This window comes from Notothenia rossii (assembly GCF_949606895.1).
Source record: "Notothenia rossii genome assembly, chromosome: 10".
Taxonomy (NCBI): Eukaryota; Metazoa; Chordata; class Actinopteri; order Perciformes; family Nototheniidae; genus Notothenia; species Notothenia rossii.
In genome coordinates this window covers 8374357-8391156 of record NC_136908.1, presented here as the reverse complement: position 1 = coordinate 8391156, position 16800 = coordinate 8374357, and the positions used below count along the sequence as shown (strand labels likewise).

At 41.4% G+C, this 16800-nt stretch overlaps 1 protein-coding gene across 12 annotated transcripts in view; it reads left to right on the top strand.

The window, feature by feature from the left end:
- The window catches only part of adgrb2 (adhesion G protein-coupled receptor B2), a 223405-nt gene that overhangs the window by 93141 nt on the left and 113464 nt on the right, over positions 1 to 16800 (top strand). For 11 of the 12 annotated variants that reach the window (XM_079652986.1, XM_079652988.1, XM_079652990.1 and 8 more), the window contains 2 exons: positions 11718 to 11801; positions 13476 to 13664. In XM_079652986.1, the coding sequence (XP_079509112.1) occupies positions 11718 to 11801; positions 13476 to 13664 (273 nt within the window). The remainder of the gene's footprint in view (positions 1 to 11717; positions 11802 to 13475; positions 13665 to 16800) is intronic. The other variant, XM_079652995.1, reaches the window with a different exon arrangement.

Below are 16800 nucleotides of genomic sequence, written 5' to 3'. Positions count from 1 at the left end.
TGATACAGTTAAAAAAAACTGATTTTAAGCAAGTTGAGCTTCCTTTCTGTAATTCTCAAAGGTGAATCGAGGAAAATGGTTGCACTCACGTGGAGACGCCGATATGTTTACCATGGATGCCAACACAAACAACTATTATTGCTTACAAACAGTGTTTCATCTACACATAGCTCAAACAAGCGCAGAGTAATACAACCGTGCCGTAGGAGCAGAATAGGTCTGACGGATATTTCCCTAGGTGAATGTGGACTGAAAAAAAAGTGGTAGATGTCAAAGATCTTTTGTAGTTTAATGATCAGCTGTAAAAGTCAAACAAAATATGTATTAATTGACCATATGGAAGCTTTAATACTAGTGAAACAAACATAACAGGCAAGTGAACAAGTAATATTTCGAACCGCATCAAACATCTCGATCCTCGACAGTTTTCAAAACACTGTGATACAGACATACTTTTTCGTATCAGAACAGTGTTACGGTTCAATATGTATCCTTTGATCTGTCTGCCTGCAGTGTCAAGTACTTGTGCGTCCATTTCTATTTCTCCATCTTTCCTTGCTTCATCCCCTCTGGTTGTTGTGTCAGGGTTATGTCTACATTGTGAGCCATCCTTTCACTTTTTTTTTACGATCTATAAAGCTTATATGGGCTCAAAAGTTACGATTGAACTTTTACAGATGCAATCTTCTGCAGGTGCAGCAATGTTGTGAAATCCCTCTTTCTAATCCACCAGGGAAAAAGTTGGCAGAGACACATTTGATAATGCCAGATATTAATCCTCTGTGCCCAATGAATGAGAGTTATTGTGAACGAGGACCTTTGTGATTAATGTTTTCACGTCACGGTATAACTTTGACCTTACCAAGCATGCATATCACAGATGATAATGCGCAAAGGTCCACAATGCACCACGAGCAGGAAGACCGTTTTCTGGATATGGGATTACAGCAAGATACACTTCTGATTCAGAAAGATATATAGGCCTATATTTAAAGGAGTCCTTTTATATAGAGATGTCCCGATCCGATCACGTGATTGGGGATCGGAGCCGATCACGTGATTTTCAAAAGATCGGAATCGGGAGAAAAAAATCGGGGATCGGGATTCTTTTTTTTTTTTTTTAAATACTTTTTTTTTTATGTTGTATTTAATGTTACAAAACTAAAATGATCATGTTCAAGTCTTAAAGTCATCCTGAGGCCTTAGTTTTGGTTTCAAATGACAGAACATCATGTATGTGTTGCTTCTTTGGGGCTTGTAGACCTGGTTGCTTATTTCTCTCAAATCTGGCAACAGAGTGGGCAGGGCGCAGTGTCTAATTGTAGCAGTAAGCTAACGAGTACTGAAAGCTTTATTTAGTTTTGATCCAATGCTGCACAACTGAACTGATCCAATGCTGCTGTGAAAGAAAGAAGCTATATCCATGTTGGATAGAATATCAAATTTAAATAAAAAAATAACCTGAAGGGACAACTTGAATGCTTTTGCTTTTTTTCCCCTAATGCATTGCATAAAGATTGGATCGGGAAAAATCGGTATCGGCAAATTGTCAAAATCAAATGATCGGAATCGGATCGGAGCAAAAAAAGGTGATCGGGACATCCCTACTTTTATGCGTTTTGGGTTTCTCTTTCCTGTAGTGTGTTACATAGGTTTGTGTGCATGTAAATGGTCTGCAAAGGCTAACAAATCACACTGTACGTGATGAGCTAAGATAGGCCAAGGGGTGGGATATCTCCAAGGGGTTGACCAATCACAACAGAGCTGGCCAGCTAACCAATCAGAGGAGACTGGCCTGATGACTATGCTCAATTTAAGTCCCTTGGATAATGATTTCAAAATAATGATCATTTAAGCAGGGACATCCGTTTGTCCTAAGGAAGTTCGGTCAGGGATACTTATCTCACGTAGTTAACCATTTATGACAGATTGATACAATAACATGCTCAACTATAAAAGGGAATATAATTTGAATAACCTGAGCACCAGTTAGGAAAAATCAATCCCATACTGTGCATGAACATTAAATCTTATGCAAATCAACTTTACCAAAAACTGAGCATCAATATGATTGGTTGTTGTAGTCAGCTGAGGGTGAAAGAAGCAATGGATGCCATTGTATGGACACACAATCCTTTCAAAATACACTTTTGCAAAAGAAAGCTCGACATTTTTATGATAGATTCATGTATGAAACAGAGTGCTTTCAACATTTCACAACGTCTATGTGCTTCAGCTTTCCAGATTCTTTATGTCGTTCGACTTAAGTCTCCATCTCTAACACGTTTCTAAACAAGACAATTGGGCCATGCAGGAGTGCGTAATGTGGGTGTATGTCAGTGTGTTTGTGTGAGAGAGCATGTTCCTTTTAGGTGAGCATGAAGTCATGGTTGTGTATTCGTCTGAATGGGCACACAGAGCTCATTGATGTGTGATGGTTTTATAGAGCATGTTGTTCCAAAGGCATAGCTTAGTATTTTTCGGATATTGAGAGAAATATCCGTACTAACAGCATATTATGGATTCAGTTGAAGAGTTTCTATATCTAAAGGTGAGTACACATGTGGAAAAAAACAGAACATACTCTAACAAAGCATTCCAAGGTAAACCTGAGCAGATATTAAAACTTAACAAAGCACCTTGGGTACTTTGTCAGACTGTACCAAAGCACAACAGTATGACACAGAAGAACATACACAAAAGATAACATCTATTGATCAAACAACAGATCCGACAATGTTACCACAACAATAAATATGCTTTCAGATTTCAAATCACAACTCGATCTGATTTCCAACTGAATGAGGAACATAGCCAATCATGTAGAAACCCAGGACACCATGTGTTTATCAATGCCTGACTGTATTACTATAGTTAAGCTTCTTTAGTTTATTTAATATTTTTTGCCTTTTTATCTCTCATTGGTTCATCTTACCAACTCACCTTAATTAGAAAACAAAACAGCAAAGCTAGGTCTGATTCAGATCCTTATATTGCTGTGGACTTGAACATTACCCCCGCTAAGCCAAGCATATCTGTGAATGCCTCTTTGTGTGTAGGAACATAAGTGTTGGGGTGCATGTCCCTTTACGATGAGCATGCATTTGCCCCCTGTCCTGCTTCGCTGACCCCTCCCTATGATGAAAAGTAGTTGACAGAAGAGATAAGTGGTGTGTGAGTGTTTGTATACTCAGGAGAGAGGTCGAGGGCGAGAGTCAGCGCCTGAGTATCATTTCTTATGCCCTTCTATCAGGTGGAGAGCCAAAGTCTGGCTATACTGCACTCTCCTCATGGCCCTCTCTTATGATTCATGAAAAACACCTGCCAGAGTATGCCCTGGGTTGCTATAGCCTGTGGGCAGAGTGCCCATGCAAATGCTGCCTGTTAGTGGATGTGTGTGTGTGTGTGTGTGTGTGTGTGTGTGTGTGGGGGGGGGGGGGGGGGGGGTGTGTGTGAGCACTTGCACGAATGCATTTGCCTGTGGACAGATGTGGCTCATTTTCTGCTGCAGACACAGAATGCACACAGTGCAGGATACACAGGCTGCCTTTTTGTTGACTACCAGAAAGAGGAATCAATGCTACAGTATGAGTAAATAATAGTAAGTGCCAACATTGACATGTATGATGTTTGTAAGATGCAGATACTGTAGACACAAATGTGAGAAGACCTAGATCAGTGTTGAGAGACTTAAACTAAATTAGTGAATATAAGAAATATTGAAAGAAAGAGAAATTAAAGAGGAAGAAAGTTATTTTTTAAAAGACAAATAGAAAAAGGAAGACTTAAAGATGGAACAAGAAGTAATTGACTCCAAAAAAAGGAGAGAAATACATATTTAAATCATAAACCGAACATAAAAGCAACCCAACAAATAAGCAGGGGAAAAGGACGGATAGAATAATAAAGAAAGGAATACTGATGCCGTAGCTTTCACAGTCATGCTGTAAACCACAGTTTAGAGCAACCGTCCTCAGACTCCATTCACCTCTCAGACACAGGACTGTCGACCGAGAGCGGACACTGATTTATAATCCACTTCCTTCCTTCCCTCCCTCCATCCGTTCCTCTGCAAGCCTCCACACCAGAATCCCTTCCGCTCCTTTACAGTGTCAGCATGACAGTGTTGCTACGGCAACAGCATCCCACTGCAGAGGCAAATGTGAGCAGTAATCGGTCTGTTCGCTTGGCTGTGTCATTTATACTTATCACTGTTGTCACGTGAAATCCTTATGGTTAAATGTCTCTGAAAAAGGTTTATTGAAAGAAATGTTGGATACTTTTTGGAGATCTGTATAAGGGAAAATGAACGGAAAGAATAAGGGGAAGGAAGGAGGACATGTGGCAAGACCTTTTGTCCTAGATGTGTTTTTACTCCAGACATTGAAAAACCCTCTCCATGAAGCTTGTCTTTAGCCATGCTAGCATCTTTAAAGTATGAATTGGTTGGACTTTTTTCCAGACTGAAACATCTCAATTAGTGTCGGTTTGGTTTCATGGAAATGTTTAACATTCGTCATCTCCAAACTACGAATCTAACTTTGGCAGTTGGCTGTTTTCTTTAGCGTCCCCAGCAAGTTTGTTCTAGTTTTTTCATCTAAAGTATCAACATTATTGAGAGGGTGGTTATTAGAGGGCGTCCGCGGGGTCTTAAAAAGTATTACAAGTTGATCAATCAATTTAGCGACAATTAAGGATATTCAAAAGTATTCAAAAGTATTAAACGGCATTTTCCAAGGTATTACATTTTGTAGCTTGTTTTCAATAAGTATATACTGTACATTGTCCAAAGAGGGCAAAATTGTCCATTTCATTTAACATGCTTCTAGGGTTAGGGTTACGGTGTTGTGTTAAGCTGTGTTGTAAACACTTCACTATCTTTCTACAAAGCACCATACAGAGTTGCTTGAACAAACATGCCAATCCATGGGTGCAATTGTCTGCAATTGATCAGGCAAATGCAACACAGCAATCTTGCTTGCCCTGCTTTAGATGAGTTGTTCTGGCCATCCCTGCATTGATTGCTCCTTGATTGTAGCTCTCTAGCTTTCCTCTGGGTCAGCTGGACTGTAAATCCATCGAATTTATCATATTGTTATGGAACTGAGGCTGAAATGGAAGACAGGGGATGGAGGGGTGGAGGGCAGAACGATAGACCAAATGACTCTGTGGTGTGGGAATTGGAAGATTTGAAAATATCTAATAAGAGAAAGAAAAACGGGGAAAAAGGGCAATTTGAGATGGAGAATGAAAGCGAAATGAAACAAAGCCAATTTAGCAGTTTGGAAGTATACCAGGGCTTATGAGGATTTGTGTATATATGTTGTGTGTGTGTAGGTGTGAAACAAACCCGTCAGCCCAAGGGGATGAGAAAACTCGATTCTGAATCCATTTTGAGGGCACTCAAATGACCTTGAGGCCCCCATAGCCAAGCAGACGCTGTCCTGCACCGAACTGATTCAACGTCTCTCTTCATATCTGCTGCTGAGTGCGAGAGAGGAGTGAGGGAGAGAGATGGAGTGGGTCTGTCTGTCCAGTAGCTTATAAAAAGTCCATTATGGTGCGCTTCTATCAGTTTGGGCTCTCCCAGATGGACCCTGGAGTAAATGGACAGCACCAGAGTGCTATAAACTCAGATTTGATGTACGGCTGAGAAATTGCTCTGTGTGTGTTCTGGAGTGTCTGTGTGTGTGTTGTTGTGCGTGTTTAGGAGTGTGTGCATTCAATCAAACGCGCTGCACTGAAAGAGCTAACAGTAGTCAACTGCAAACATTCTCGTGCCACTGTTTTGCGCATGCCATATACTTAACACAGCTGTTGTATATGTTAACATATGCATTCTCCTTCCACACACACACACACACACACACACACACACACACACACACACACACACACACACACACACACACACACACACACACACACACACACACACACACACACACACACACACACACACACACACACACATACACACACACACACACACACACACACATACACACATACAAAGGCTTCCCAGCAGGCTTAAATCCTGGCTCAGTCTGACAAAGGAGCCTGTGGCTCTAACTGGCTCTGCCCCAATCCCTTTCCCCAGCCTGCTGCTTTGTACAGGCTCAAAACCGCTTTACTGCATGACGTTTATTTATCAGCCATATTTACTTCCTATTGTGTAGCTGTGTGTGTGTTTGTGTGTGTGTGTGTCTCAGCGTGTGTCTGAGCTACATGAAGGTATATATTTGAGATTTGGTGACACTGCTTACGTGTGTGATTTTTAATGTGTCCAATATTATGTATTCATTTGTGTGTTTATTGTGGGTATCCTGTCGCTCTTTGCATACAGTTTAGGAAGCTGACAAAGCTGCCTGCTGAGCGATAGCGATCACCACGCTGTGGATGTGACTTGGTCTTTATACTTACTTTATCAAAAATGTTTGGTCTGTGAAGAAAGAGAGAGATCAAAGAGCAAAGACTTGAATGACTTTGGGAAGCATTGCTTTCATCTTAGCAGGTTTCAAAAAACAGACTAATCAAATGGTTGTCCTAAAATAAGAGATGGCTGAAATTGGTTATTAAAGCAGGGTCAGTTTTATTCATGTTCTTTTAACAACATTTTGTTTAATCCACTTTATAAAGGCAGGTTCATGGAAGATGCTCCTCAGGAGACCTTGACTTGCGTGGACTGAAATGCCCTTAAACCCTACATAACAAATGACCATCACTTTATATGTTCCATGCACTGCACTGTTCCTAAAGAATAGGTGATCTGTTCATTTGTCAGGGCAAGATTCGAGGACCCGACTGACACTTCTGTCAGATGAAACTAAGGCATCATTTCAAATGTTGAATCTCCACTTCTGCTCCTGACCAATCATAGGGTTATCGACCTTCCTCACGATTGGAGTGATACTGTCAGCTATAGATGAAAAGCAGATTCCTTTGGAGATGAAGAAACAGCTGAAATGGATGTAACAAAGTAGGGATGAGAGAGGGCAAGAAGATTGGATGAAGTGTGCAATGATGTGTCCATTAAAGTGTGCTTGAGAACATTAAACAATAAAGTAGGGGACTGTAAAGGTCAGTACTCCTGAGGGGTCTATCCATATTGATCTTTACCTTCGATTGTGCCGGACTCCGCAGCGGTGTCCATCTAAATCCTCCTCTGTGCTGTAGACCTGGGGGAGAGAGGTTGAGAAAGCAGACACATTGAGACAGAGAGAGATATTAAAGAGATAGAGAAAAGTTGTCCTCACTGGTCATTTTATGTGAGACGTTACTCCACTGCCCTGCTTCACTAACCTCTGTATTCCAGAGGGCTGAATGTACTCCCACACAATGGCTTAATTTGTGGCCGAATCTGCCATAAAATGATTCAGACACACGGATCGGGGCTTTGTCTTGAGCCTTCAAATGAGATCAATGTTTCTGAATTGTTTAAAGTGAAACTCTGAGTTATCTTGTTGAAAATGGTGATATATTGTGAGTCACTGATTTCCCACTTACCTAACTCTAGAATCCATTAAGTAGACAGTTGACCTTTAATAAAATCGTTTCTAGTTTTGCCTGCGTAAAACAAAATTGTATACTATATCCTTCTGTGTGAATGTCGACTGTTTAGGGTAGTGATGGCAGTTTGACTTCCTATTCCATAGAAGCAGTGCTTCGAAGCTTGCTTCAAATCACGTGACATGTGACGTCCGAAGCAGCAACTGCTTCAAATCACGTGACATGTGACGTCCAAAGCAGCAACTGCTTCAAATCACGTGACATGTGACGCCTGAACCAGCAACTGCTTCATTTCCTGAATGAATGACTGGTTCGCGGTCCAATCACGCGATTCAATGCACTGCCTCGTCTCTATTCTGATAGGTTGAAACAGTTTCAAATTTGAGCGCTTCAACACTTTATAACCGCTCTAAACAATGTGCAATTTGTGGGTTGTTGAAGTAGTTTGCGTTGTTGCTGTTGAGTTGTTGTTTGTATTGCATTTGAATTGGATTATTATAGAGCAAGTCAGGAAGAAAGATAGGTCTTTCTGGCTCGGGAAACACTTCGAAATGTGGAGAAGTTGTGAACAAAAAGACAATCAGTAATATAAAAACACTTTGACACTTTAAGGAATAGACAGCCCAGTGGATAGAGCCGGCGGCAAGGATGCGGAAATGTCCTCCGCGCAGCTGGTTCAAAGCCCGGAATAGTTAAACTTTAATCAATGCTTTTCAACTTTAATATATAATAACTGATAAAAGGCCCTCTCTAGTCTCTTCTCAATAACTCAATACACACAATTATCAATCTTTAATTGCAAATATAACATGATATTCAGTCTTAGTGTGTGTGTGCATTGAATATTTTTCAAGGCAAAGATACGTTAAACCCACCGCAGCCTTGCACTTCGCCAGGAGAGGTCGCTGTAACTGAAGCTTCGAGAAATGAACCTATTTCCGATACAATTGTCCAAGTGGTTCGACGCTTCATTCAAAGCTTCATTTTGCCATCACTAGTTTAGGATGATGTGTCATCTTATTATGGTGGGAGATAACAGTGAAGATGAATGTAGAAAAAACTAGGGACAGTCACGATTCTTACGTCATATCACGGTTTTAGTTTTTTGTGTCTGGTAATGGGTTTTGTTTTGCTGTTCTTTTCTCCCTGTGTTTTTCCTCCCTGTCGTTAGTTTCCCTGGTGTGTCTGATTGTCTGATTGTGTTCACCTGTTGCCCTTGTGTTTCTCCTTCCCTGCCCAGCTGTTTCTTGTCTCGTGATTACCCCTCCCTGTATTTAGTCTTGTCTCTTCCTGTGTTCGGTGTCGGTTCTTTGTTTGTCTTTCCCTTCACGTCACGCTCCATGTTTGTCCTTGAAGTTTTGGTCCTGGATTATTTACTCGTGCTCCCCTGTTTTGGTAATGCTAAGTTTGGCTCTTGTTTTCTTTTGTCATCGGCTTTTTTTGTAAATTAAAGCTCGCTTTTTTGTTGATACTGCATTTGGGTCCTACCTTTTCCACGAACCCTGACAGAATGAACCGACCAGTAATGGACTCAGCAGTTTCTTTTTCGTTGGCTCAACAGGCGGATCACCTCAAGTACGCCCTAGAGTACATTTTTTATACTTGGTTGACAGCCTCATCCAGACGGGCTAAAGAGGCTGCTTTGAAGGAGGCACGCCAGGAGGTTGCTCGCAAGCCCGGGCTCAGTAGCTCGTTGCCTGAGTGGCTTAAAACTTTTACAAGCTGCCCTGAAAGCTTGTCTAGAGCCTCTGACCCTTTCTTGGGGTCTGGCCTGGCGTTTGGAGGTCCCCGGAGCCTCCAAAGGACCTCTAAAAAACGCAAGGTCAGGAAGCCAGCTCGTACTTCTGTTCCGTGCCCAGCCGCCATGGTTCCGTGCTCCAGTGCCGGCCCACACAGCCATGGTACCGTGCTCCACTGCTCCAGTACCATCCCACACAGCTTGTCTTATGTCATGTCACAGTTTTAGTTTTTTGTGTCTGGTAATGGGTTTTGCTGTTCTTTTCTCCCTGTGTTTTCCTCCCTGTCGTTAGTTTCCCTGGTGTGTCTGATTGTCTGATTGTGTTCACCTGTTGCCCTTGTGTTTCTCCTTCCCTGCCCGGCTGTTTCTCGTCTCTTGATTACCCCTCCCTGTATTTAGACTTGTCTGTTATTGTGTTCGGTGTCGGTTCATTGTTTGTCTTTCCCTTCACGTCACGCTCCATGTTTGTCCTTGAAGTTTTGGTCCTGGATTATTTACTCGTTTTCCCCTGTTTTGGTAATGCTAAGTTTGTCTCTTGTTTTCTTTTGTCATCAGCCTTTTTTGTTGTTAATGCATTTGGGTCCTACCTTTTTCCACGCACCCTGACAGGGACTGTAGATTGCAAGCTACAAATATCTAGCTCAGAGTAGGAGCAATATGTCCTTGCACATGGTTTTAGGTGTAAGATATTACTGTAAAACCTGCAGCTCAGCAAGTGGGCGTTTGTACTGTGCTCTGACCCGACTATAGCTAATAAAAACCTGTGAATCCCAGAGCTGCTGGTATGTGCAGCACTACTTTCTGTTTGATTGTCACATGAAACGCAACAGTATTTTAGAAGTCTTTTTTTAGGCAAAGAGTCGACTAAATAAAATATGTCTTTGAAATACTTTCAGAGCGCTGTTGCACCATTTGCTTGTCTCAATATAGAGAAAAAACACACTCATGCATCGTTTGTTTTAACAAGGGCCAGATGCAGATATTATCTACACAGCACAAAAACACAACTATCACATTGTTTCACAGAAAGAATATTTCTCTTTGGCCTTAAAGCAAAAGTGGTCCTGCTGAGAATGAAGCACAACACAAGCGAATGGGAGGGAGAGTTAGACACCATCGATCAAAAGGCGAGATCTGGACGATAACAAACACAAGTCTCTTATTCCTTTCAAAGGGTTATTTTTATAAAAGGCCAAATTAGAGTGCTGTGTGTGATGGGCGCTTGAACAATCAGACCCTAACTACCGATTCCCATTGTGTGTGTGTGTGTGTGTGTGTGTGTGTGTGTGTGTGTGTGTGTGTGTGTGTGTGTGTGTGTGTGTGTGTGTGTGTGTGTGTGTGTGTGTGTGTGTGTGTGTGTGTGTGTGTGTGTGTGTGTGTGTGTGTGTGTGTGTGTGTGTGTGTGTGTGTGTGTGTGTGTGGCAAGGATTTCTAGTGCATTCATGTCTGTGTTCTTCCTCAGGCCAACCTTTTGACAGAAGTTAATGTGGGAAATCTCACTTTTGCACTCTAATTCACACACAGTGACATTTTCATGTGAACTGTATGTTTCAGCTGCTTCATGTAATTTCAAGCAATGCAGAAAATCCCGTAGGCAAAAAGTACCCAAGTATAAAAACTGATCTGTTGAATCAAAGATTGTTTCTACTGCCGAGGGAGTTGATTAAGTCTTGAGTTGCTGAAACTAAGCCTACAAATCAATTTGCACAGATCAGAACAGACTGTGCCTCCGTATGTTTGTACCAATTGAGATAAACTGACTTAGATATGTTGCATGATTTCGCTTTCTCCATACTTCCTCTAGGCAATCGTTCTGTTTCGACAAATCCTTATTGCTCTACATTTATATGAGGTGTTCTAATATAAATAAGCTCTCTGACAAATCAGATCCAGGCCATTCTCCAGTGTAGCTTTTACTATTTGTACAATTTCATAACCATGTCAAGGCTTTTTTTTATAGCTTGCTTACTTATCGTTCCTCACATTGCATTTCAACCTATATTTAATTTACATTTCATGCTTTGCCTCTAATGAGACGGTAAGCATCCACCTGATTTTCTGAGATTATACTGTAGACTTAACGTTCTATTACATTTCAGTACGATGTGTGCTGAAATGTATCGGTGTGTGCTTTAAATATTCTGTAACAGGGAGCAAGCCAAGGAAATGTAGGCGTCTGTATATTATTTTGCCAGAGTCGTGTTTGGGTGTACTAAAAAACCTGCTTTTTTTAATTCTCTGAATGTACAAAGTACATATCGATGCCTATGAAGACTTGTTGACTACAGCTTTAAAAACAACGATCTGTATGTCTTGGCACAAATATTTGGAGTAAAGGAGGTTGATATCTACACACCAGCATTTATGCTCTTAGAGTTCAACTTCGTGCTGCATTGCCTATATCCAGCAGTGCTATTCAATACAAGCTGAAAAGTAAATGTAAGTAAAATCTAAAACGTTTCCATTTCAGACCCATATGATGATGATGATCTGAAGGTGAAGACCCAGAGACCTCGATCAGCTGACCAGCCAGGTGTGTTTCAGGCACAAACTGGTGAGTATGTGTGCATGAGTCCAGCCTGGGACGCAAGAATTCAACTGAACAGGCGGTGTATGTCCATAAATAAAAAAGTTCCTTTTAAATAATTTCTATACATTCACCTTCCGAAGCCTGTCTGATCTCCGGGGCGGCTGCTGTAGTTAGCCGTTGCGTGTGTGCGAATCGTACATAATGAATAGGATTGCAAATGAATAATGGAATTATTTATGACATAATCCATATTGAATATGTCACATGTAGTTTATATAAGCAGAGGAATCTGCCTTATACATACATGACATTACATGGTGGCTGATTCACCCGCATTAGAATAGGTCATACACACATTTGTGCCCATGAGCATACACATATAAACACACACACATTTACATATTCATAGCTCCCAGTGTGTGGAGGAGGGAGTCCCTACCACAAGGGAAACCCCTGGCTCTGTCTTGTCATTCTCATCCTCCCCCCCACCCCCCCCCCCCCACCCCTCTTCTCCCCATTCTTCCACTCCTCCAGGCATGTGTGATGAGCTTAAGCCCTGACTCACGGCATGCTAATGGAGATGTTATGCGATTAACGGACATGCAATTAATTTGATTTCCTTCTTTGCCATGTGATGACGCCTCGATCAAAGGACACGGCGCTCATAAACAATTTAGAAAGACAGAAGCGCGATGACTTCACACTTTTTTTTCTCGCTGTCAAGGGCGTAACTCGGAGGGAACAGTGGGAGTCTCTTCCCAGCCGCCTGCAGAACTCACAATCCCCCACAAAACATCCCAATCTTTGCCACTAAATTAACAACTAAAGCAATCCTTCTTGGATTATCTGGGAGATCTTGTGTTATCATAATTCCATGAGTATTCATTTGATTGAACAGGATCATCATGCTTATGAATATTCAATCAAGGTGTATTCACATTAAGGAGCTTGAATCGAATCCCCCATACTTGTTTCTGCAGGAATATCATACAGACTATTGGGGATCGTAGCTAGTTTAGGTCAAGATTACACACTTGAAAAAATGTACCCTTTGTAAACCGAGCTCAGAATAAATATCTTGTGCTTTTATCAGGGGGAAAAGAAACACTAATCCTATAAAGAGTCTGTTGAAAAGTCCCAGGCTTTTCTCTTGACAAATGTATGCATTACAATTGAGTTTTTCTTTTATTGTACCACTGTAATAATGCAACGTGTCACTGCCGTCCTGCTGTAGGGATTTTCATTTTATTTCAGTAAATAAACCTAGAATTGCCAAAATGAATCAATAAAGCAAACGTGATGACTTGTTCGGTCCTGGGAGCATTTGGAGGGAGAATTAAGTGCTGTCCACTCAAAGTTACGGTAGCTCCGTTTTTGTTGTGGCTTTTTTTGGCTGTATTACCCCCATGGTAACAGTATTACAATCACACAGTATAAACACTTACAAATCTAACGAGACAATATGAACATGCATGTCTAGACCTACATGGATGTGTTGTCACCTGTTGCATCCCCCATGCTTTATTACTTTGGTTTAAAGCCTTGTTTATTTTTACGATAAGCTGTTGTGTCAGTAGGCTGTGATCATTCCCAAAACAACTGCCTCTTCAGTTTTCACTCTCTCAGAAGCGGTAAAATCCCTAAACTAGAATCATTGAGAATGACCCTGTCTCTGTCCACCTCCGTCTTGCTCTTCAGGCGACCCTGCGGCAGAGGAGTGGTCTCAGTGGAGTGTGTGTTCTCTTACATGCGGGCAAGGCTGGCAAGTGAGGACGCGATCATGCGTTTCCTCTCCCTATGGGACACTATGCAGCGGAGCCCTGCGGGAAACACGCATGTGCAACAACACCGCTTCCTGTCCGGGCGATCCGGGCATCTCGGGCTCAGGTATGTTCACTAACTTTCAGCATTCCCTGAAATCCCAGAGTGGAGCCAACTGGTTAAAAACGTCGTCTTACAAACACAAAATAACAACGGTTATATCTTGTTCTTTGTATTTTGTATCGTTTAATTAAGCGAGGGGTTGAAAAAACTGCCACGGAAGCCTATTTTTCTTAATTTCTTCAGTCCCTGCTGACTTCTACAGGGTGCTTTTCTACCCATATGGTGTTTTGGGATATGCCCCCGGCTTATTTAATAAGGGAAAAATAAATGAAAACGGTTTAGCATTGTTGCAAAAATAATGACCGAATACATACAGTATGTGAATTTACTCCAGGCTACGGTTTGGTTTAGTTTTTTTAAACGTGCAGATTGACTAAAGGCAGCTTTTAAACATAAGCTCTGTGCTAAGCGCCTCACTCACCCGTGCAGCATTTACTTGTCTGTTTAGAATGTGTTAGGAAAGCTGTAAAACTGAAGAAAAAATAATGACAGTGTGAAAACTCTGTCACTTTGGAGGAAGGTAGGCGGCAAGCACATGCACACACACATAAACTCACCCACACACACACACACACACACACACACACACACACACACACACACACACACACACACACACACACACACACACACACACACACACACACACACACACACACACACACACACACACACACACACATCACATGGGATCTACTCAGCCAAAGCACAATCTAACCAAGCAGAAAAGAACCCACAGAATGAGAATCTAATTTTGTCATTTCGATTCACACAGCTGGCCAGTTGAGAGAGAGGGAGAGAGGGAGAGAGGAAGAGAGAGGGGGAGACAGACGTGACACCTAAGCTCAATGTCAGCAAGTCTATTAGACTTTCCACAGCTCAGAAGTTCATACTTCCTGGATTCTCTATATGTAGCTCTCCTCTTTTACTTTTTCGTTCAGCATTGCTCCTATTTCCATTGTATTTTCTATATCTACGCATGCATGCATTTGGTATAATGAATACTTAGCTGATGTTTGATTAACAATGAACGGTAACATTTACTAAGCTTACATGGACATTTAAGAAGAATACAACCATAAAATCACCCTTGGCATGTTGGCATTACAGTTAAAACATCAAATCAACATGTAAACAACAGCAACTGCATCTTTTGCTTTGACATTTTAGATTCAACGGCTTCTCCAAAACATGTTTAACTGATCAAGTAAAATGTTCGTATGCAAGCCTGCTCTGCCAATTCAACCCTGTCTGCTTGCTCCAAAAAGGCTGGATCAAACTGATGAGCACCTCAGCAACACACAACACAATCAAGCCAGATCAAGTCGCTGGGGGAACTTGTGTTCCTCTCATTCTGAATAATGTGAGTTCCTCTCTGGGTTTGATTGCCTGTGTAGGTCTTCACTAGATGAAATGTTGAAGAGCTTCCCGTCTTGTTCTGGTTTGATTGGTTGTCCTGATTGCATTTGAAATGAAATCCTGATTCAGTACTTTCAGCTCCAGTTAAGGACCAAGATTCAGTGTTGCTCTGTAACATATAGCGTGACACACCCGCAACTCAGACCGAACCGTTGGCACTTTATTTGCATTAGAGGCAATGTAGGTGCCAAGGCTTGACAGGGGAGAAAAATGTATGGCACAAAAAGGCAATATCTCTTGTTCTGCTGCATCAATTTGGATACTTTTTAACTGTCCATTGTGAGCCCGAGAGTCTTACGTTGGTGCTAAGTTCAATCAATCCAGTACTCTTTCAAGCTCAAGGCTCTGGCGCTACAGTCTTAACCACAATGGAGACAGTCAAGGTATCTGCTAGCTTCACATTGTGTTGCCTGTCTACTTCCATGGTGTTTCACATGAAGAAACACCCCAGTGGACCAAAATGAACAGTGGAAAATATCGCCTTGGATATTTATTCCTCGTGTGAACCTGTCAAAACCTGGAAATTAGATTCTTGGCTCCTTAAATATAGCAGTGTTTAAGCGCCTGAACAAGTATGTTCCTTAACGGAAGGAAGAAGGCATGATTCTCTATTTTCTTTTGACATCTGTAGGCTAACATTCATTATCCCTGTGGCACCTGAGAAAGTGCATCACAGAAGAACAGCACCAATGTCCTCCATATAGTTCCATTCTAATGATAACAGTGATGTTTTTATATGATGGATTATGAATTGAAAAGTATGAGCCCATAACTTACAAAAATTATAATAATTATAAAGGAGAGACTTCTGTCTACGTGTCATCGTCAAAGCATTGGATGGGGTCATTGGGCATCAGCCTCTAAAAGGAGTGCCACCTTTAAACAGGTCCTTTCCACACATTGCTTGAAAATAAGTGGATGAGGAACTATTTTATCGGAAAACCTTCAAATTAGACAACATTTTAAAATGTCACAAGCTTTCCCTATGTTCCCTCTGTGTCACATTTGTGCTCATTCAAGGTCTTTGCTTCTAAGTGTGCACAATGTATAATGTGTTGCTATTGTTATTTAGATACTTATTCATCATTATACTTCAAGTGCAAAACAGTGAGTTTCAATTGCGATTTCTGTTTGTTGGTATGAGTTTGCAGATTTTGTATTTGCACACTTGTGCTTTCACTTGAGATGTAGGTGTCATTCAGTGCTTATTGAAGTCTCTAAAAGCATAAAGAAAATATGAAAATGGAGAAACGAGAAGCCGATTTTCCCCTTCCCTGTCGGTGCATATGCTAATCTTGTTTTTATGCAAATGCAGCAACGCGATTTGTATATCTAAGTGCCTCATTTTCCATTCAGTGTCGAAATTAATATCCTCAGCCGCTCCTTTGATGGGATATTGGTTGTTGTGTTATGTGCCGTTTATTATTTCATTTATTCCCCCACTCCTCTGATGTTTCCGGACGTGGTTATGGAGGGGTGTGGGGGGGGGGGGGGGGGGGGGGCACCTCTGGGATTGCCTGAATGGGATCACACCAAATTCAAGTAGACTTAGAATGTGGGGGTGTAAGCAAAGAGACATACAAGTGTTTAATGAACTTGATGTGATAGAATTTTTTTTAATAGTTTTCTTTTTTTTTTATTCTGATTTAAAATCTGTTTGTTGGATTGGTTGATCTATTTGTTCTTAGATTAAAGCCTAACAAAAAGACATGACATGCAT